This window comes from Jaculus jaculus, chromosome 1 (genome assembly GCF_020740685.1).
Source record: "Jaculus jaculus isolate mJacJac1 chromosome 1, mJacJac1.mat.Y.cur, whole genome shotgun sequence".
In the NCBI taxonomy this organism is placed as follows: Eukaryota; Metazoa; Chordata; class Mammalia; order Rodentia; family Dipodidae; genus Jaculus; species Jaculus jaculus.
Genome location: NC_059102.1, coordinates 222,141,286 through 222,163,911, shown reverse-complemented (window position 1 = coordinate 222,163,911; position 22,626 = coordinate 222,141,286). Strand labels below are relative to the sequence as shown.

Below are 22,626 nucleotides of genomic sequence, written 5' to 3'. Positions count from 1 at the left end.
GCAAAATGTCATGAATACTCATTGTAATATGGGAGAGGTGAATCACAAAGGTTTCTGACCAAGGGTAACAGTGAATTTTGTTTCAAACCCATAACACTTATCATCAGTTAAATTCAAGGCCAGAATTTATTGGTTTTACTCACACCATAGTAAGTTATGCAGAAGTTAGGGGTAAAAGATAACTAGAACTTGGCACTGGAGTCTTGGATGAAATCTAAGATTCTGGGTCTTACAACTGTATAAACAGTCTCAGACCCTTCCTTAACACCAACAAAGAGAGTAAGACTCTACCTTAAAAAATAAATAAATAAAATTAAGTGATCCTAGACATCATTTACCAGCTCATGAAAAGATGAAATAAGGGAGATCATCATTGTGTAGCCAATTCACTAATTCCCAGTCTACTTGTCCATCAACATAGCCAGTGATGTTCTCAAGTTGCAAATTTATCAATTCCACAAGGCATGTCCCAAGTATTTTTATTTGTTTTAGTTGAGCATTTACAAACAATAATTGCTTTTGAGCTGAATATTATATAAATGCAGTAAATCTTAACTAGAGGTACTAGACTATCTACAGGCATTTCTGTTTATTACAATGAATCATGGGTGTCATATGTCTTCCAGTATTCATAGTCTTATACAACAAAGAACTTTCCTGTTTAATATACCATAACATCACTTTCCATGTAGTAAACCCCTGAAAATAAAAGAGGAAACACATTAGCTTATTCTGTTCTTTCTATGGCTACTGGAAGATTTGAGTAACTTTATTCATCTGTTAGTTGATTTATTCACATGTAGTTTATCACATATGTTTATTACATGGCTATACAAATCTAGAGGGAGTGGCACATAACTAAAAATACTATTTTACATAGTCTTTCCATATCATGTAGACTCAGTGCTGGCTAAAGAACTAGAGAAGCCCGATCACAGTGCGTAGCCAGGAAGATCAGGAGGTCAAGGTAATTCTTGGCTATAGTTTGAGGCCAGTCTGGGTTATGAGATACAGGGACCCTGTTGAAAAGAAGAGAGAAGGGCAGGAGAGAAAAAGAAAAAGGAGGAGGGAGGGAGAGAGGGAAGGAAGAGAAAAAATTACAGTGGAGAAAACCTTTTAGAAATGCTGCCTGGCTGGAGGTGTAAATACAGAAATTAGCAAGAGATAAATGATTCCAAAAGCAACACTATGTTCCTCTTGATCATAATTTCTCAACTCATTTAGAGTTTCAAAGCATTAAGACTACTACTGAATAGTAATAAACATAATGTAAAATCTAACCACTTTGGCAGTATATTTCTATTACTGTAAGATATTATGATAGTATTGTTATTGAAGATGTTTAGTTAATGACAATTTTTAAATAAGTGAAAAATTACACAAACAAAATAACAATGAAAACGAATTACACCGACACCACTGCTTAGTTGTACACTCATGCAAGTGTTCATCTGCACTGTCCTGCAATATATGATGGCCATCCTATTATATACGCTGGAGCTGAAAATTTTCTAGCATCAAGTAGTTCTATAGATGTAAGAACCCTCCAAAACAATTCAGTGAAGGGATTTGCCTAAGTGATTGCAGACTTCAGTAGCTCCTACATAAGTTTGAAAATACAGACCCCAAAAACAAGAGGTTTCTACTAATACAGGAGTGAACATAATCCATTATTGCTTGTGACTCACCTATGATAAGAAACAAAACAAGCAAAGCTGTATGCATGTATTACTGAAGGGCAAGAATGTCTCAAGAAATCCATGCCTTTGAGAAACTATTCCTTTAAAAAAAAAAAAAAAAGCATTAATTCCATGTGTCCTGTCACTAGAGGCATTCCATTGGAATAGATGTGCAGGTGGAACATCAAACAGTTGTCTGACTCTGGGCAATCCTGAGTTAGTATGTTTTCATTTTTAGGGTTTTTTTTTTTTTTTTTGATTGCTTGCTTTTGAGACAGGATCTCATATACACCAAGATGTCCTCAAACTCACTATGTACCAAACGAAAGCCTTGATCTCCTAATCCTACTACCTCCACATCCCAAGTGCTAGGATTGCAGGTGTGTGCCACCATGCCAACTTAATTTTTAAAAAATATTGTATTTATTTGTAAGCAGACAGAAGAGAGAAAGAGAGAACAGGCATACCAGGGCCTCTAGCCACTGCAAATGAACTCCAGATACACACAACACCTGGCTTTACATGGGTACTGGGGAACTGAACTGAGGTCATTAGGTTTGCAGGCAAGCACCTTAACTGCTGAGCCACCTCTCCTACCCTCATCTTATTTTTTTTCCCACTCCCCTTTGAGACAAGGTTTCTTTATGTAGCATAGGCTGTCCTCAAACTCAACAAATCTTTATGCCTCTTCAGTGCTAGTTTGTAACTATTTTTGAAAACTTTTACTAAAGTGAAACAGAAAACACTTTTTAGAAAGGTAACAAGGAAACATTTCATACAGTTGTCCTGTTTGTGCTTAAGTATTATGACAAAGGCCAAAAGGACCACAGGTTGTACTCCTGTTATTGCAGCCAGTTGCCCTTTAAAGTATGTTATTTCTTTTGAAAAGAGTAAAAACAGATTAAGTTTATAAAGTTATAGTAAGCAACTTAATTCATGTAAAATTTTGTAAATGTAGCATAATCTAGTCTACAATGTTTAAAGTCTACACTAGTGTACAATAATATCCCTCTTTCACATTCACTAAACACTCAGATTTACCCAGGCAACATCTAGTCCTAGAAGTGCCATTCAAGGTTAAGTGCCCTTCCTGGCTTTAGAATGAATCTTCACAGCGCACCCAATACGCACTTAATAGTGCTAGCTTTCTGCCAACACCACTAAGCACAATATACTATATACCTACAAGCCAAGAATATTCAGATTATACCATATAAGCTGTGTAGCAGGCTGTACCATGAGTAAACTCTTATTATCTTTACTCAGTTATGACACTGCCTACCAACACATATCTCATCAAAGATTTCCATTGTTAGGGGACACAGTGCTACTAGAAGAATTCTCAAACCATTGTTCCCCTGTTAACGTAAGGGAAACTCAGCCTAGGGACAGTCTTTAAAAAAAATTTTTTTTTTCTTTTTTTGGTGGTGCAGGATTGGGGATTGAACCCAGAGGGCAATAAATATGAGGCAAGCACTCTACCACTACACTATATCTTCAGATGTCTTCTATTACTTATTTTGAGACAAAGTCACACTGAATTGCTCAGGTAAACCTTGAACTTGCAATCCTCCTAAGCAACTCAAGTAGCAGTGATTACAGCTCTGCACCACCAAACTTGGGAGACCTTCTTTAAGGACAAAGAATTTGTTCATATGAAATTGTGAACATTTTTTGATAATTTGCTTTAGGATTTGAACACACTTCAATTTACAGGATTTCCTCTCACTGAATTCTCACATGACTAATATAGTCAAATTAACAATTTGTCCTTTATTTCCTAAACTACTAGGGTTTCATGGGGTGGTCATTCTTAGAAGATCTACCTGTTATAAACTATCAACTATTATCTATGTTTGGGTGGATATAAGGGAAATGAAAATATTCCCACAGTCTACCACGCAAAGGGTTTTCCTCCAGTCTCCAAATGACAGTGAAAGTTTCAACACACACTGCTTATACACATAGGACTGTTCTCGACCTTGAGTCCTTCCAAGATCACAAAACCACAAAACTGAAGTCTCATTTTTAAAATATTCATTAAATCTTTCCAGTTTTTCCATACACTTGAAGGCAAATGCAAGAGTCTAAAAGCTTTCCCATGATCCTTACATTCACTGATTTTTTTTCCTGTAGCATTAGTTTTTTGTCTTAGAGGGGTTTTTGCCCACCAGGACTTCTTTCACGTTTTCAAAGGAAACCATGACTCCTAAAGGCTTTACCACATTGTTTACATTCATAGGGTTTCACTGGTATACGTTCTTTCATGTAGTGGATTTACCATGTTTATATTTCAGGGCTTTTCTGGATCATGAAGTGTCTTCAAACAGAACTGTTAAGTCTGAGGTGCTTTTTTGTTTGTTTTTCAAGGTAGGGTCTCAAGGTAGGGTCTCCCTGTGGCCCAGGCTGACCTGGAATTCAATATGTAGTAGTCTCAGGCTGGCCTTGAACTTACAGCAATCCTCCTACCTCTGCCTCCCGAGTGCTGGGATTGAAGGTATGTACCACCAGGCCTGGCTTGTCTGAATTGCTTGTTTACACTCATTTGGTTTTTCTGCCACTGAATTTTCCAAGTAATCAAAGGAAACAGTAAAGCCTCATTACATTGTTTGCATTCATAGGGCTTTATTGAGGATGAATCATTTTATGTAACTGAAGGTACAGTGACATCTGAAGGCTTTCCTACATAATATTCAGTGGCTTTCTCCACAATTAATTCTTTCATATAACTGAAGAGAACTGTGATATACAAAGGTTTTGTTACATTATTTACAATTCCTAGGCTTTTTCTCCACTATGGACATCTGAAGATTGTATCACATTGTATACATACACAGGTTTTTACCAATGTGAGTTCTTTCATGCCTTTGAAGTAAATAGGGATAAAGGAAAGCTTTGCCACATTGGTTACATTTATGAGGCTTTTGCCCAGCATGAATTGATGTGTGTTTTTGTAAAGAACTGTGACGTCTGAAGGTTTTACCACACTGTTTACACTCATAGGGTTTTTCCCCAGTATGAATTCTTTCATGCATTTGAAGCATAAAGGGATACAGAAAGGACTTCCCACACTGCTTACATTCATGGGGCTTTATGCCAGCATGAACTGAATTATGTCTTAGAAAGGAACTGTGACGTCTGAAGGCTTTACCACACTGTTTGCATTCATAGGGTTTTTCCCCAGTATGAGCTCTTTGATGCACTTGAAGCAAACAAGGATAGATAAAGGCCTTACCACACTGTTTACACTCATGAGGCATTTCCCCAGCGTGCATTATTTTATGTCTATTAATGGAACTGTCACATCTAAAGGCTTTGCCACATGGCTTACACTCATAAGGTTTTCCTCCAGTATGAGTTCCTTCATGTAATCGAAGACAATTGAGACTTCTGAAGGCTTTCCCACACTGTTTACATTCATAAGGTCTTTCTCCAGTATGAGTTCTTTCATGTATTCGAAGATACTTGTGACGTATAAAGCCTTTGCCACATTCTGAACATTGATAGGGTTTTTCTCCAGTATGAATTTGCTCATGTTCTCGAAGATAACTGTGATCTCTAAAGGTCTTTCCACACTCTTTACATTCATAGGGCTTTTCTCCAGTATGTATCTGTTCATGTCTTCGAAGAGAACTGGAAGAACTCAAAGCTTTACCACATTCATTACATTCAAAACATTTCTCTCCAGTTTGTGTTCCTCCATGTGTACAAAGTGAACAAACAGAGGCCTCTCCACATGGCTTGTATTCATAGGGATTTTCTCCTGTTTGAGTTTGTTGATGTATTCCAAATGCCCAGGGAAAACCAAAGGACTTTAAACATACCTCACATTCACAAGGTCCATCTACAATATGGGCTCCCATGTATCTTTGAATACTTGTGAGAGAATTGCAGTTATATTGCTTTTCATATTCCTCATGCTCATATGGTTGATATTCAGGGTGAGGCATGATGTGCCTATTGAAGTCTGAATGAAACATGAAAACGTTTTCATACACATTATACTGCCATGGTTTTACTCCAGTAAAAATGTCCATGTTCATATTGAGATTTGGTATCTGGGTGAAGGTTTCTCCCCACTGAACACCTTCTTCTTTACTCTCATGCAGTGTCTCTACTGGGTAGCTTCTGTAAAAAATGAGAAGCATATTAGTAATAGTTACTTTAATAATAATTGTTTGCATATTATTTTATTACTAATGTTTTGACTTTGCCTGTTCCCAAAAGAATATGCTTTTTGCCACATCTGAATTGTTTGAAATTAAGTGATGATTCTACAATATAGCTTCCATATAGCTATGAACAAAAGACTGATATTCACAAATGTAGTTTTTTTGTTTGTTTTGTTTTTTTCCCTAACCCTGCCTCCCCAGCACTGGGATTAAAGACAAGTGCCACCACACCCGACTTTTTACAAATGCAGTTTTTTAGTACTACTACCAAGTGTTCTGCAAACAATGAAATTTTTCTTAGAATTAACTAAAGGCTGTGCTTATTTGTCTTGTTTGCTTGTTCTTCAGTTTTCACAACACAGGATTCCCCCAAGGGACATTTGTTTTCTCTTTTGCACTACCTTAGATTTCCCCTAGGATTTTTGTTCTGGACTTCGACGCACTGCTCTTCACATTTATTTCCTAAAATGTAGACCAAGAAAAAATTATTATAAATTATCAAACAAGTATTAGTTTCCAGGACCAATGTACATTTTAAACATGCCTGTTCTACTCATCAAATTCTTCCTTTTCAATTCCCCAAATCACAGAAGACTATTAATAACCAAGAAACTTTTATCCTTTTTCTTTTAATATGGGGGGGGGGGAGAATTGGTGGGCCAGGGCCTCCAACCACTGTAATTGAACTCCAGGTGCTTTCTGCGCATATGTGACCTAAGTGCTTGCGTCATTTTGCGTGCCTGGCTTACACGGGATCTGGAGAGTCAAACATGGGTCCTCAGACTTCATAGGCAAATGCCTTAACCACTAAGCCATCTCTCCAGCCCAAAAAACATCTTTCTAACTGTCTTAGTGAAGGATGATGTATCCTTACCTACAGAAGCAAGATTGCTGCAAGTGTCCAGCATCACATCACTGTACACATTTTTCTGAGAAGGATCCAGCAAAGCCCACTCTTCCTGGGTGAACTTCACAGCCACATCATCAAAGGTGACCGAATCCTAAAACATCCCATGTATGTGTATAAAAGAATGGGTGAGAATGACAGAACTGCAAGTCTACACTCAATTGACAAGATGTTGGTATAATTCTTTGGTCTCCACACTTATTCCATGACAAAGCAGTTTTAGTGCTAGCACAGAGATACCTAGAAATGAAACTGCACAGCAGGAACATATCTCTCATTGTGGGTGGAGGGAGTAGCATGTTATGCTGCTCCCCATGCCAGTTTCTCTGTCTAGCATGGATCTCTACCACCTGTCATAATGAAGTCCTACCACGTGCAGTGCAGATAAACATTATTAGCATTAGCACTCAGGAGACTGTTTGTCCTTAGAAGACACTACTCATGAACTTCAGAGAACCTGAAGAAACTGATTCTCAGTGAGATCCATTTCATGAGCATAAATTTAAGAGTAGTCAGCTGGGTGTGATGGTGCATGCCTTTAATCCCGGCACTCAGGAGGAAGAGGTAGCAGGATTGCTGTTTGAGTTCGAGGCCACCCTAAGACTACATAGTGAACTCCAGGTCAGCCTGAGCTAGACTGAGACCCAACTTTGAAAAACCAAAATAAATAAATTAAAAAATAAAATTTAATAGTAGTTTAATAATCTTAAATGATTTATGGAAACATTATAGCATTTTCTGAGCTTGTTTTTTTCTTTCTGGAAACCTGACAATTGGTTCTACATTCACTGAGATACCTAGTAGACTAAACATCCCAAACACACTAGGCAATGAGCCTGATGTGCTTGCCTGGCAGACACTACTCCACCCATGGTGGTCACAACTTGTTAAATGAAGTACTGAGCCAACCCAATATTATTCCACAAGAGCAAGTATGTAGAATCCTAAAAACAGCTTATTCCACCTATTCATCCTGGGAGGGGGGAACATTTTGCTTTGTGTGTAATGTATAAACATGTATGTGCCCTTGCAGTGCTATATACACTCACCTGTGGTAGGGAGGGTTGGGGGGGTCACCTGCCTGGCCAGTGGTGGCCGGAGTGGAACACAGGGTGTCCTGCTCCATCGCTATTCCACCTGGTCTTGTTTTTGAGCCTGAGTCTCTTTTTACTGTTTCTGGAGCTTGTGGGTCTCCCATGATTCTTGGGTCTCTGCACCCCTGTGGGTGCATATGGCCATGCCCAGCTGTTTTTTACATGGGATCTGGAGATTTGAACTCGGGAAGTCTCGGGACCTCACAGGCCCTCGTACTGGTACAGGAAGCACACTTAACCTCTGAACCATCTCTCCAGCCTGAAAGAACTGTTTTTGAATTAAAACTGAGTAACATAAAACCAGAGTGGAACAGAACTATCCCATGTATTTTTAGAATGAACTCAAGATAGCCAAGTGCACTCATGGACCTGTGGTCAAAGCAGCTTGAGACTACAATGGTATGATCACTTCATGCCAGGAATTCAAAGCTGGGCTGTGCAATTCAACAAGTCTTCTCCATCTTAGGAAGTAGAGTAAACGCATTGTCATAAAAATGTTACTTCTTCCAAATTCTAGCTTTATAAATGCCCGAATCTCCAAAACAGACTTTTTAGCAGATGCCCAAAACTATTTTTCCAACACTACTAGGAAAACAAAGTATCTAGCAATTGTCAAAGTTTGCTGAACAGCAGGACTTTCCTAACATACATCAAGAACTTTAAACCATAAAATAAAACACATATACCAAAAAAAAAAAAATCTCACCTTTAACCCTTAGCCATGTCCATGTTTTTTTAACCATTAAAATTTCTGCCGATGAGTTTTTCCATAGATTTGAAGGGAACTAGAATGCCTGGAAGTTTTCACACACTGTTAACATTCACGGAGTTTTTGCTCCGGAATGTAATTATTTATGTCTCAGAAAAGAACTTTGGCATCTGAAGGCTTTGTTTACATTCCTATGGCTTTTCTTCAGTACGAGTTCATCTGTATAACTGAAGGGGCCTGTGACGTACGAAGGCTTTATCACACTGTTTACGTTCATATGGTCTTACTCCAGTATAAATTCTTTCATGTACTTCAGAGACTGTGATATCCCAAGGCTAATTTACCACATGACTTACATTCCAGCCATTTGCCATATTTCTTACATTTCCCAAGCATGAAATGACTTGTGAAAGGAAACAGGAGGCTGAAGGTCTTAATCACATTGCTAATGTTCAGGGTTTTTTTTTTTTTTTTTTTTTTCTTACCTAGTGGGAGTTATTTTGTACATTTGAAAGACACAGGGATATATAAAAGAATTAACACATTATTTACATTCCTAAAACTTTCCAAGCATGAATTATTTTATGGTACTGAAAGAAACTAACATCTGAAAGCTTTACCACATTGTTGCCAGTCTCCTTCCACCCCAGTATGAATTCTTCCATGGAAATATAGGGCACTGTGACATCTAAAGGCTTTATCACACTGTTGATATTCACAAAGCTTTTCTCCACATTTCTCTACAGTAAGTTCCTCCATGTGTACAAAGCAAATGAGGACCAACAGTCTTTCTGCTTTTCTTGAAATTTTTCTTTCCTGTGAGTTTGTTGAAGTATTCCAAATGACCAGAGAAAACCAAAGGATTTTAAACATACCTCATATTTGCAAGTGTGGATTCCCATGTGTCTTTGAATATTTGTGAGAGAATTACAGTTATATTGCTTTTCACATTCCTCATGCTCATATGGTTTGTATCCAGGGTGAGGCATGATGTGCCTATTAAAGGTTGAATGAAACATGAAAACATTTTCATAATACTGTATTGCCATGGTTTTACTCCAGTAAAAATTTTCAAGCTCATACTGAGATCTGGCATATGGGTAAAGGTTTCTTTGCCTTGACCAACTTCTTTACTCTCATAGTGTAATTTTTGTACAAAGTGACAAATATGTTATAAATAGTTGCTTTACTGTTTAGCTTATATTATTCCTATAACTAGGGAATGTAAATGCCTTCTGCCCTATCTGAATGGTTTAAAATGAATGTACTGATTTTATTGATAGTTCTCCAGTATTACTCCTACAGAGCTATGATCAAAACAGTGGCATTCCTAAAATGTTTCCTAGTACTGTTTCTATGTGAAATGTTCTGCAAACACTGAACATTACATTGAAGTACATATTTTCAATGAAAATTTCTAATGATGAATAAATGTAAAGCTGTGCTTATTTGTTTTGTTTGTTTTTAAATGTTCATGGCACATGAAGATTCCCACAAGGGACATTTGCTTCCATCTGTACATGCAAATTACCTCAGATTTCTTCTAGAATTTTTATCATGATCTTCAATGTTCTGGCCTTCCCATTTGTTTCCTAAAAGACAGAGCCAGAAAAGTTACTATAAATTTTTAGAAATTATTATTTCCTAGCTTAAATGTACTTTTTTGTTTGTTTGTTTTTTCGAGGTAGGGTCTCACTCTAGCTCAGGCTGACCTGGAATTCACTCTGTAGTCTCAGGGTGGCCTTGAACTCACGGGATCCTCCTACCTCTGCCTCCCGAGTGCTGGAATTTTAAGCGTGCACCACCACACCCAGATAATGTACTTTGCCATCATGCCTAACTTAATCACAAAATTCTTTCCTGATCACATTCCAAATCTCAGAAGAGGATCAAGAAACAAGAAATTCTCTAATTGACTAACTGAAGGAATGATGATATACTTACTTATAAAGGTGAAATTCCTGCAGATTTCCAGCATCACATCACTGTATAGACTCTTCTGAGAAGGATATAGCAAAGTCCACTCTTCCCGAGTGAAATTTATAGCCACGTCCTGAAAGGCCACCATGTCCTAAAACATGTCATACGTGTATTAAGAGAACAGGTGAGACTGACAGCACTGTGAAACTACATTCAACTGACAAGTTGTTCACGTAATTATGTGGTCTACAAACGTACTCTGACAGCAGAGTAGTTTTAATGTTGGCATTGAGATATTTTGAAAGGAAATAGCATAATTAAGAAGACTCGCTAGTTACTTTCCCATTGCTGTGATACCATACCTGGCAAAAGCAAGTCATGGCAGGGAGGGTGCATTTTGGCTCACAGTTCCAGGTTATAGGCCATCATCTTGGGGAAAGTGGGGCAGCAGGAGCATTAGGCAGGGATGAATGCTGATGCTCAACTAACTTTGTCCTTTATTCAGTTTAGGTCTTCAGCCCATGGGATGGTATCATCCACACTTAAGGTGATTCTTCCTAACTCAATCTAATCTAGAAAATTCCTAACACACATGCCCAGAGGATTATTATTATTTTTTTCCTCATGGTGGTTCTATATCCTGCCAAATTGACAACCAACATTAATCATCTCATGGTTCCAGGGATCAGGATGTGCTGAGTCCTACAATTTCTGTTTCTATAGTTCCCATTATAAGAATATTGTACAATTTGATGTACTGTAAGAGTGTTAACACTAGAAATCATGAGGCTGCTCGTCCTTAAAAATTCCTGCTCAGAGGCCAGTAAGTTAAAAAGGAGACATAAAGGGAAGAGAAAGGAAGGGAGGAGGATACTTAATAGGTTGATATTGTATATATGTAATTACAATGATTGTAATGGGGAGGTAATATGATGGAGAATGGAATTTCAAATGGGAAAGTGTGGGGGTGGGGAGGGAGGGAATTACCATGGGATATATTTTATAATCATGGAAAATTTTAATAAAAAAAATTAAAAAATAAATAAATAAAAAAATTTTTAAAAAATTCCTGCTCATAAAGGTTATGCTTTCCTGGCATAAGGGAATGTAAGGTTATGGGAGACATCACATAAACATAAAATGCTAAGAGTAGTTCACTCAGTCTAAATGATTTATGCAAATACTATTGCATTTTTCTGAACTCTTATCAACCTTCTGAAAGCCTATTAATTTGTTCTATACTTACAGAGACCTCTAATCACCTCCTTTACCCCTAAAAAATGAGTCAATAAAGCCAGGCATGTGGTGCATGCCTTTAATCCCAGCACTTGGGAGGCAAAGGTAGGAGGATCGCTGTGAGTTCGAGACCACCCTGAAACTATGTAGTGAATTTCAGGTCATCCTGACCTACAGTGAGACACTACCTTGAAAACCAAAAGAAAAAAAATTTATTTATTTGCAAGCTGAGAAAGATAGAGAGGACAGAGAGAGACAGAAAGAATGGGCACAACAGGGCCTCCAGACACCTTTGATAAAAACCCTACTGGAATTGTTTGCTAATGTTGTTTTAGTCATAAGCCACCTGAGTTTCTGGTGACTTCTAATAGAAAGGAAGACAGGGGGAATAAGTCACAGCTGTTTAACCTGTCCTACAGGGATCTTAGATTGCTCAAAACCTCTTGGGCCTTTTCATTCCAATCCCTTGCAACATGCTTTTCATCAAGTTAAGCAAGATGAGCAACTTGGGTGGAGCTGGGCATGAAAACCAGCCAATACCACATTGTCCCAAGAATATCTGTAGCTCTTTTATGAACACAGGCTGTTGTAGGGCTTTCTCACTAACTTTCTGGGTTCCATACATGTTTTACACATCTCATCAACCTTTGTGAATTCTATAGCTGTGCCTGGCCCTTACAGGTTGTAAGGAATATCTCCCATCCACATTCCTTTTGGTGTCTTTGGATGCTTTTCCAAATTTATCAAGCAGGTGAGCATACCTGCCCATGTAATGAATCATATTTAGAAGGTGGACAAGATTAACAAAAGAAGGTCCTGGGCCACCATCCCATGACAAACAATAAGACTGTAAAGTGCATGGGGGCTCATTTTGAAGATCCACTGCTGCTGATTCCAAATGAATGCACACTAGTCTTGTAATTCAGCAGCTAAGGGAATACTTAAAAAATGCAATGTTAGTCGAGCATGGTGGCACACACCTCTCTCCCTCTGTCTGAAATAAATAAATTTAAAAACATTTAAAAATACAAAAAAAAAAATACTGGAAGAAGTGGTTGGGCATCTGCATCTGACCAAACTAAGTTCTTCTGGCAAGGGTGGTAGAAGCTACTTGTGGGTGTAGCCAGCAGGTTGACAAAGGACTAGATCCTTGGTTGGCAGTGAAGCCCATGAACCAAGGAAGAAGTTGAAGAAAAGATAGGGAGGGAATACTGAGGGCTGTGGGAACTTAAAACCTGTTTACTTCACCCACACACAGAATGTCAAAAAAAGGGGACTAAGAAGTACAGTTCAACGCAGTGCAGTTGTATTGGAAGTTAACTCCAAAAGATAACTGGTCTAAGCTCCACTAAGGTCACATGGACCCCAAATCTGATTCTATAGATTTGAACTGGAATTGCAAATCACTCCTTCCCCACCAGTGCAGACTGCTACACATAACATCACATGCAGAGGAAGAATTCAAAGCCCATCCCACAAAGAGACAGTGAATAAACAACCCAGGAGATGGAAGACCACTATAACAAAAACTAAAAATATTAAGGAGAAATATTAAAAAAAAACACTAAAAGATGGAAAGATTTCCAACTTCCCATGCTCATGGATGAAAGAATTAACATTGTGATAGATAGATAGATAGAAAACAAGCTTAAGGTTATCAATATGCTGGTTTCAAGTTAATTAACAGAGCCATTAAAATATATTTTTATTATCAGCCATAGTAAAAAAAAAAAAAAAAACCCAGCATGGTACCAGCACAAAACAGACATGTAGAGGTGGAGATAGCTCAGCAGTTAACACACTTGCTTGCAAAGCCCAGGTTTGATTTCCTAGTACCCATGTAAAGCCAAATGCACAAAGTAATGCATGTATCTGGAATTCATTTGCAGCAGCTAGAGGCCCTGGCACACCCATTCTCTCTGTTTGCAAATGAATAAATAAATAAAAATAGAAGGAAAAAAAGGCATGCAGATCAATGGAACAAAAGTTACAAACGTAAACCCATGTATTTACAGCCATCTAAATTTTTACTAAGATGCAAAAAAGGCCTTAGTGGAGAAAAGATAGTCTCTTTAACAAATAGTGCAAGGAAAACTGGGTTTCTCTATATGTAGAAGAATGAAACTGGACCCTTATAACTCAACCTGCATAAAAACCAACTCTAAATAGATCAAAGGCTCAACCTAAGACCTGAACCTTTGAAACTGCTAGATGAAAAAGTAGTGTAATACTTCCAGATATAGATATAGGCAAGGACTTTTTATTTTTAGTTCTTCAAGGTAGGGTCTCTCTACTTCAGGCTGACCTGGAACTCACTATGTAGTGTCAGGGTGGCCTCAAACTCATGGCAACTCTCTCTCTTCTGCCTCCAGAGTGCTGGGATTAAAGGCATGCACTACCATGCCCGACAGCAAGGACTTTTTTAAAATTATTATTCATTTGAGAGAGAGACAGAGAGAACGGGCGCGCCAGGCTCTCCAGCCACTGCAAATGAACTCCAGACACAATGTCACCTTGTGCATCTGGCTTACATGGGTCCTGGGGAATCAAACCTGGGTCCTTTGGCTTTACAGGCAAGTGCCTTAACCACTAAGCATCCCTCCAACTCCAAAGACTTTCTCTGTAGCCTCAAGGACTTTCTTAATAGGATTCCAGTTACCCCAGTAAGACTACAGGTCAGCCAGGGCCAGAGTGAGACCCTACCTCGAAACCTCCCGCCCCCCCAAAAATTACATGTGTGTATGTGCCACATTTTCATTATCTGTTCATCAGTTGGTGAACATTTAGGATAATTCCATTCCTTTGCTATGGTGAATAGAGCAGTGATAAACATGGATGTGTGTCACTGTCTCTGGTAGGATTTAGAATCCTTTAGGTATATATCCAAGAGTGGCATAGCTGGGTTATGGTAGTAGTATTGCTAGGATTTTTTTTTGTTACTGTTTGAGAAACCACACCTATTTCTGTAACAGCTGTATCATTTTGTGCTCCTACCAGCAGTAGATAAAGGTTCTTTCCCAACCCATCCCTGTTCTCACCAGCATTTATTTGATTTCTTGGTTTTAACCATTCTGACTGGGGTGAGATGGAATCTCACAGTTGATTTAATTTGTATTTCCCTAATGGCTAAGGTTTTTTGTTGTTTTTTTTTAAACCATTTACTGGCCATTTGTGTTTTTCTTTGGAGAATTTTCTGTTCAATTCATTAGCCCATTTTTTTGACTGGGTTGTTTTCTTATTTATATTTTTTAGTTCATCATATGTTCTAGTCATATATAAAACTGGCAAAGGTATCCCCTTCCCCCGTTGACTATCTCTCAACTGTTTCCTGTGCTGTACAGAAGCCTTTTAATTTTATGAAGTCACATCTGACCCTGGTCAAAGGTTTTTATGTGAGGTCCACCTTCTGCATAAGTCAGCAAATGAGTACATTACTTTCTTCCTCCATTTATGACAAAACATCTGAAGTGCTTAAGGAAGGATTTTTTTGAGGGGGTAGGGGGTTCAAGGTAGGGTTTCACTCTGGCTCTGGCTGACCTGGAATTAACTATGTAGTCTCACAGTGGCCTTGAACTCACAGTGATCCTCCTACCTCTGCCTCCCAAGTGCTGGGATTAAAGGCGAGCACCACCACGCTCAGCACACACAATGTAATTTTATTCAGCTGGAGTATTCAAACACATGAGTCTATGTAGGGGACAGTTCACATTCAAACGACAGGAATGACTTTTCCCTGTAGCTGATGTTTTAATTACAAGAGGGGGCCTGACTTGAGTCTAACACATGCCAATACTGTACCCTCATCTGGCAAAAGCATTCAAAAGGGGATGAAAGAAGGGCAAAGCAGACAAAGAGATGTGCCCCAGTCACTGGTAAATAAATGCGGCAAGATTTGTGTCTAGCCTGAGTTCCTAAGGGGGGGGAAAAACTGAAGAAAAGCTAAATAGTATATAAGAGTCTGTGGAGTGCTTTAAAGTCTAAATAGTCGTTTACCAAAGGATTGAAAGGAGAGACAAGGAGGTAGAAGGTGCATTCTCGTTGTCACTGCAGAGGAAGGAGATCTGATGTGGGAACAAATTCAGCCACTTTTCTGATGGGTGTCCAAGGTTGCTAGCCAGTAATGCTTACATGGACACCCATATCCGTGGTTCCCTACTAATGTGCAAAATAATGAGCATACAGAAATGGATGGATATGGGATAGAACAGTACATGTGAAAAGACTGTTTTTAATAAGGGTGAACAATTATCCACTACCAGGAATATACTGTGTGCATTTCTTGAATAGAACATTTTGTGGTGGATATACTGGTTGCATTCTACATACCATTTTTAGAGAATTCCCCCACATAGTGTGAGCTGTAAGGTTGTCATGTGTGGTAAGGTGAGATGAGAACCTGTGAAGTTGTCTACCCCCAATAGGACCACAACAGTACAGACTATGTAGGGGCTATGTCAAAACTATAGAAACTATCCAGTTAGAAAGGATAGAGATTATTTGTCCAGCCCAGAATCCTTTCCAAAGCCCTATATGGCCCATGAAGAAGCCAGATGGCTCATGGAAAATGATTGGATTATGGAGGGCTAGATGAATAGTGTCTCCCATCTCTGCCACTGTATCCAACCTAAGTGAGCTATCCAGGCTGACAGATTCTCCTAGTAACATAGGGCATCAAGGGGGTGTGGACACAGGAGTAGGTGATGTGCAATGGAAGTATGTTATTTTGTGCCAATCAACCAGGGATAGAAGATGAAGCTAGAGGGATAAAACTAAAGAAATGACATAATAGAGTGAGCCTCTAAGGACTAGCTTAAATTTTTTTTTAAATTTATTTCGAGAGAGAACGGGCATGCCAGGGCCTTCAGCCCCTGCAAACGAATTCCAGACATATGCACCACCTGCATCTGGCTTATGTGGGTACTGGAGAATTGAACCTGGGTCCTTTGGCTTTGCAGGCAAGTGTCTTAATCACTAAGCCATCTCTCCAGCCCAGAAATAGCTTTTATGGAGGTATACATGGAGCTGGCTTTCCTGCCACACCTGGTTCTGCTCAGCAGCACAGTCCTCTCTTTTTATCTTTATTTAGTTAACCTTGTGATTAGTTATATTCCAAATTAAGCTCCATTAAGCTCCAGATGGGATATCAATCATTATGATCAACACTGATGGCTGTCTCCCACCCCCAAAGACCTCTAGATCTCCAAATGATATCAGCCTGGCTTCCAAGGTCCAAACATAAAAGCATAACCATCAGGCCACAATTATGTGGCACCCAATGAGAATGACCCATGGTACCTTACACAAATGGCCAATCTCAAAAACAACAGAAAAACACAATTTACCCAGTAAAATTTACTACTCAAAAAGATATGGAAAAAATGGCCCACCAGGTAAGACCAAGGTTACTTTCCCCTTAAATCTTCCCCTGAAAACTCACCCACCTACTTCCTATCAATGTATTACAATAAGTTCTTCTATGCCAGTTTGCCTTATTGAGTTTGTTTTAATTCCTTCATCTCCAACTATCTATATGTCACTCTGCATGACATACATTCCACAAGAGTCTGGTATTACTAAAGAAATCAAAGAGACAAAAGGCAAGAAGAGTCTTCAAGGAGCTAGCATTTGTATGTAAAGTTCACCAGCAGCACTTTAGGGTGGTAGAAGGAACCAAAACCACTGTGCAGCATACACCCCAGAGGCATCAGGGAATCCTATTGCCAGTTTACCTCCATTTCCTTTGCATTCTACCATCTCTCAAGATTATTTTGTGACCAGGGGAAGGCAAGAAGGAATAAAGGCTGGGATCCCAGGTGAGGATCTTGTGACCCTCCCATCCTCCTGCTGGGGAATGTCTATGGCTGTATTGCATTATCACATACCTCGTGATCACTGACTGTATCATTATGGTCAATTAGTCAACTGTGGCTTTGAGTACTGAAAAGTGAAGATTATATTGTGCCCAGAGGAAAAAAAGATATAAAGGCCAGTAATCCCAGCACTCTGGAGGCAGAGGAGGGAGGACCACCATGAGTATGAGGCCAGCCTGGAACTACATAGTGAATTCCAGATCAGCCTGGGCTAGGGCAAGACCCTACCTTAAAAAAGAAACAAGAATAACGCCGCGTGTCACTCCGGAGGATTGCAGTGAGTCTGAGGCCATCCTGAGACTAACACATAGTGAATTCCGGGTCAGCCTGGGCTAGAATTAAAGACCCTATCTCAAAAAAAAAAAAAAAAAAAAGCTATTTTAGCAAATCTGTAGAATGTAAGATTTACAAAAGTCAACATAAAGATCTGTAGACATAAAACTACAAATACTTAATTGAAAAAAAATCAAAGTACTCAAAAAAATGTACAGCTATTCTATGATTGTGGACATGAAACCTCAGCATTAAGATGCCAATTCTCCAAAATTTACTATACTTTAAATATAAACCAAATAAAATCGTTATGAATGATAGAAAACTGACTCGAGTATACAGGAGAAAAAACTCGGAATTGTCTAAACAATACAAAAAAAAGGAAAAAAAAACAACTACTACATAAGCAGACACCATGTATACTATTTAGAAAAAAATTGATCATCAGAAGAGAAAACCCTGAAACCAATCCACAGAGTTTCTGATGAGGTAGATAAAGGAAACTGAGGCAAGTATGGCCCTTCATCAAATGTTGCTGGTCCACCTGGTAGTCTGTATTGGCACAGAATACACAAACTTAACTCAAAGTGGACCTAAAAATAGCATGCTAAGTCTAGAACTTCGAGAAGATAACAGATAAGGCTTGAGTTTAGTCACGTCCATTAGGACCCTTCACCAAAGCAGGATCAGAGGGAGGCCACGCAGCAGTGGCGCCGCGGACCAGGCCCGCGCCGCCTCTCGCGCCGGGTCGGCGGAGCTGCCCAGAGGCCGCAGGGCCGAGGTCCCGGTCACCGCCCCGAGCCCAGCGGACCGCACAGGACGCCGCTCCGGCCCCGCCCCGCCCCGCGGGGAGGACGCGACCCCGAGCCCGCGGCGCCAGGGCGGCTGCGCGGGGAGGCCGGAGCCACCGGCGGCTCTCGGCCGGTCCTCCCGGTCTGAGGACAGCCGGCCCCACGCTCACCATGTCCCGGCTTCGGGGCTCGTCCGCGCGCCGCAAGCAGCTCCGGTCGGCAGCGCCCACCGCACACAGGGGTCCAGACGGCGCCTCACAGGAGAGGGGAGTCGGACACAGCAGCATGGCGGCGCCGGAAAGCAGCCGCGCGGGGGCGGGGAGCGGAGAGCCCGCCTTCTGCCTCGTGCTGGCGCTCCTGATTGGCCAGCGCCCACGAGGCTGACTGACAGGAGACGCTCCCTGAGGCGGGTGAATGGAACTGAACCAACAGGAATAGCCACAGCCTTTCCTAGCCCTGCCTTAAGTACGAGGATAATTGTACGGGCAGAACTTGCTCTTTCTCGCCCAGGGCAGGTACTGCTGTCTTTTTGTACACGGTAGGCACTTCCTGCTCTCCTTACCAGCCGCTGGGTCACTAGTGTGCACAGTCCTTTACAAATTCACTATCCGATGGGCAAGGAAGCCCAGCCTACCGGCAGAAATTGGAACAAGACTGATGGCTTGATGGCCTCCAAGGATCATGAATTTCAAATAAAGAACGCCAAGGAAGGCTCAAGTCTTGTATCTTTGTTATAGCCTCTGAGCTCCCTACCTATCCCCTCTTCCTTGGCACCCTGCCAAACCTGGCCCCATCAGTCCATACCTCCACAAGTCCTTTCTCTCCAATGCTAGATGCCATTCTCTAGCTGTGTGGGGTTGTTTTTTTTTTTTGTTTTTTGTTTTTTGTTTTTTTTCTGGCACTCTGGCCTGAAGTAAGGTGTATGTTTCCTCATCTCTGTATCTTTTTCTTTTTTACACACACAGCTTTCCTCTCTTATGTTCTCACACTCAGCTCCAGAGTCACATACTATTGCCCTCGCTATATCCCAGCCCCAAAGCTGTGCATACAGCTCTCCAGTATCCTTGCCCTTCCCCCTCCTGAAGTACCAAACTGAGTGATCTGCACCAGCCACAGGCACTTAAGTGGAGACTCTGGAACTGGCAACCAGTATCAGTGTGCCCAGGGCAGCCTAGCTTCTCTCTCCCACTCTCTCCCCCTTCCCATCTTAAACCACTAGCTGAGTGGCTAATAATAAATAATTTTTTAATTACCAGCAAGCTGGTCCCAGAGCCTGTGTATTGAAGTATGTGACAGATTTCCCTGTTGATGTGAGATTTTTGTATTCCAAAGAGGTTTAGATTCCATAAAATGAGTCAGGTGTAGGGGCACAGGCCTTTAATTCCAGCACTTGGGAAGCAGAGGTAGGAGGATCACTGTGAGTTTGAGGCCAGCTGGGGATTACAGAACGACTTTCAGGTCATCCTGGGCTAGAATGAGACCCTATCTCGAAAAGAAACAAACAAAGATTCTATAAAAATACCAGAGACTCAAGGCCCATGGATTACAATTTGGGGTCCTTTTCCAGTTAACAAATCATTGAAAATGTGGACTAAGAAAAGGGCAAATTATGAATTATTAGATTTCATTTAGGGATAATTAGGATTTAGAGGGAAGGCAAGCAGGAAGCCCAAGCCAGGCTGGGAAGGATGAGGATGACAGAAAAATCTATTTCACATAAGGAAAAGTCTGAACACACACACACACACACACACACACACACACACACACACACAGAGAGAGAAGTGAAATGGGGTGTTAGGGGTTCAGGTAGCTCCTTGAACCCCAAACCCTGGATTTATGTCTACTTCTAACAAAAGAAATAAAATAAGACTGATAAGGTAATTATTAAATTATTATATTTAGGGAAGTACAGAACCAAGGGAAGAAAAATAAATACCCCAACATGGCCTGAGAGCCCATATGGTGGGTCTGGCAAAACCATGGAGAGGACAGAAAAGAAAGTACAGAGAGCTTCTGCTATGTGGAGAGCAGGAGTGGGTAAAAGAGCCTATGTGGGGCCGCATACCTTTAATCCCAGTACTCCAGAGGCAGAAGTAGGAGGATCACTGTGAATTTGAGGCCACCCTGAGACTACATAGTGAATTCCAGGTCAGCCTGGACTAGAGAGAAACACTACCTTGAAAAAAACTAAAATAAAATAAAGAGCCTAAGTGGAAAGTAAGGGTTGGGGCCGAGGGGATTCTCTCCCTTCCTCTCAGCCCAGTCAGACTGATAAGAGGAGAAACTCACCAGAAGCTGGAGGTTCACCAGTTGTCAGGTAGCTCAGAGAAAGACATTTCCCTCTCCTGGTAAAATATATTTATAACCCTATGGTGGTGGGTGAAAGGCATGGCCGTAGTGAGGAACCAGATCAGTAAAGCTAGTTCAGCTTTACTGGCACAGCTATCCGGGAGGTTCCTGGTCCCAAAATGTGAGGCCAGAGAACTCACATCAGGGACCTAAGGTGCAGGTCTTTTAAAGGACAGGGTGGGGGCAGACCACATGCTGGCCAAGAACCAGGGGCAGGCTAAGGAAAGTAACTATTTCAAGGATTAAAAAAAAAAAAAAAGCCGGGCGCGGTGGCACACGCCTTTAATCCCAGCACTCGGGAGGCAGAGGTAGGAGGATTGCCATGAGTTCAAGGCCACCCTGAGATGACAGAGTTAATTCCAGGTCAGCCTGAACCAGAGTGAGACCCTACCTCGAAAAACCAAAAAAAAAAAAAAAAAAAAAAAAAGGTCTCTTCCGGTTAAGATGGCAGCATAGGAACCACGCCAAAGCAGCCTAGGGGGGAAAAGACCAAAAAAAAAACTCAGCAAAATACACACTTTTACTAAAAAGTGAGGTGTATAGGAAATCGAAGCAGCAGCAGAGAAGTAGAAGAGATCCAGACCATCCAGAGCCCGCACAGGCCGGCAAAAGCGGCCCCAGCAGCTCCGCAAGCCACGGCAGAGGTGCATGAGAAAGCCACCAGACTTGGCTCCAGCCACAGGAAAAGCCAGGTGCGGGGACCTTCCACTCACACCAGAGCTCTCCGCAACTCAAGAAACGTGAAGGGAGAGGGGCAGTGACCAATGGAGGAGCAGACCATGAGGTAGAAGAACATGTGGAACAGTGAGAGAACTAGAGCAGCTGCGGCTCCCTCCCCTCCCCCACCGCCTGAGCCCAGCTCCAACAAACAGAGCAGCGGTCCTGGGACCCGAACACGTCAAGTTGAGTCGACAGTGGGACCCAAGCAGGAGCAGAGTTTGACAGCAACATCAGCAGCACTGTCACCGGTAACACCGGCCCCAGCAGCAGCAGACCCAGCAGCAACAGCTTCAGTGGCAGAAGCAGCAGTGGATCCAGCAGCAGCAGCAGTGGACCCAGCAGCTTCAGCAGCAGCAGTGGCTCCAGCAGTGGCAGCTACAGCAGCAGCAGAGGCAGCAGCGGCGGCGGACCCAGCAGCAAAAGATTCAGCAGCAGTGGTGAAAGACCAAGCACAGGCAGCTTTAGCAGCAGCAGTTCCAGCAGTGGGTATGCTGATCTGCAGGGCCACAGTTGCCAGGCTCTGTTTGCCCCACAAGAAAAGCCAGTGCCCAGCTCCAGAAATCAGAACAGCAGCCCGACGACCCAGGCAGCAACTTGACTGAGACCAAAATCATCCAAGGTAACTGGGATGGCACCAGGGAAGGGTCTCACATGGTCACAAGCTGCCTTGGATCCCTCAACAGACCAGAAATCTTAACCTCTTTGTTGACAGAGGATCTGGTTGTTATAATAACTACTCTTGCATACATACTTGGGGCTGTTTTTGATTGAATGTGTACACTGTTTAGTTAACTTTTAGAATCTACCTGTATTTTCTTCCACTCAGCCTACTTGAATACTCCCATACTAGGGAAACTCAACCCCTAGGAGCACCTTTGTAGATATTCTGAGAATCTTAAGAGC

The 22,626-nt window shown here is 41.2% G+C and overlaps 1 protein-coding gene across 1 annotated transcript in view; it reads right to left on the bottom strand.

The window, feature by feature from the left end:
* Positions 1 to 4,279: 4,279 nt before the first annotated feature.
* LOC105944606 (zinc finger protein 627-like) overlaps positions 4,280 to 22,626 on the bottom strand; it is a 107,742-nt gene continuing 89,395 nt past the window's right edge. Inside the window, exons 5-10 of the mRNA XM_045151857.1 lie at positions 10,506 to 10,632; positions 10,093 to 10,153; positions 9,437 to 9,557; positions 6,726 to 6,852; positions 6,253 to 6,313; positions 4,280 to 5,807 (exon numbers count right to left, since the gene is read on the bottom strand). Coding sequence (XP_045007792.1) covers positions 4,496 to 5,807; positions 6,253 to 6,313; positions 6,726 to 6,852; positions 9,437 to 9,557; positions 10,093 to 10,153; positions 10,506 to 10,632 — 1,809 coding nt within the window. The 3' untranslated portion in view covers positions 4,280 to 4,495. The remainder of the gene's footprint in view (positions 5,808 to 6,252; positions 6,314 to 6,725; positions 6,853 to 9,436; positions 9,558 to 10,092; positions 10,154 to 10,505; positions 10,633 to 22,626) is intronic.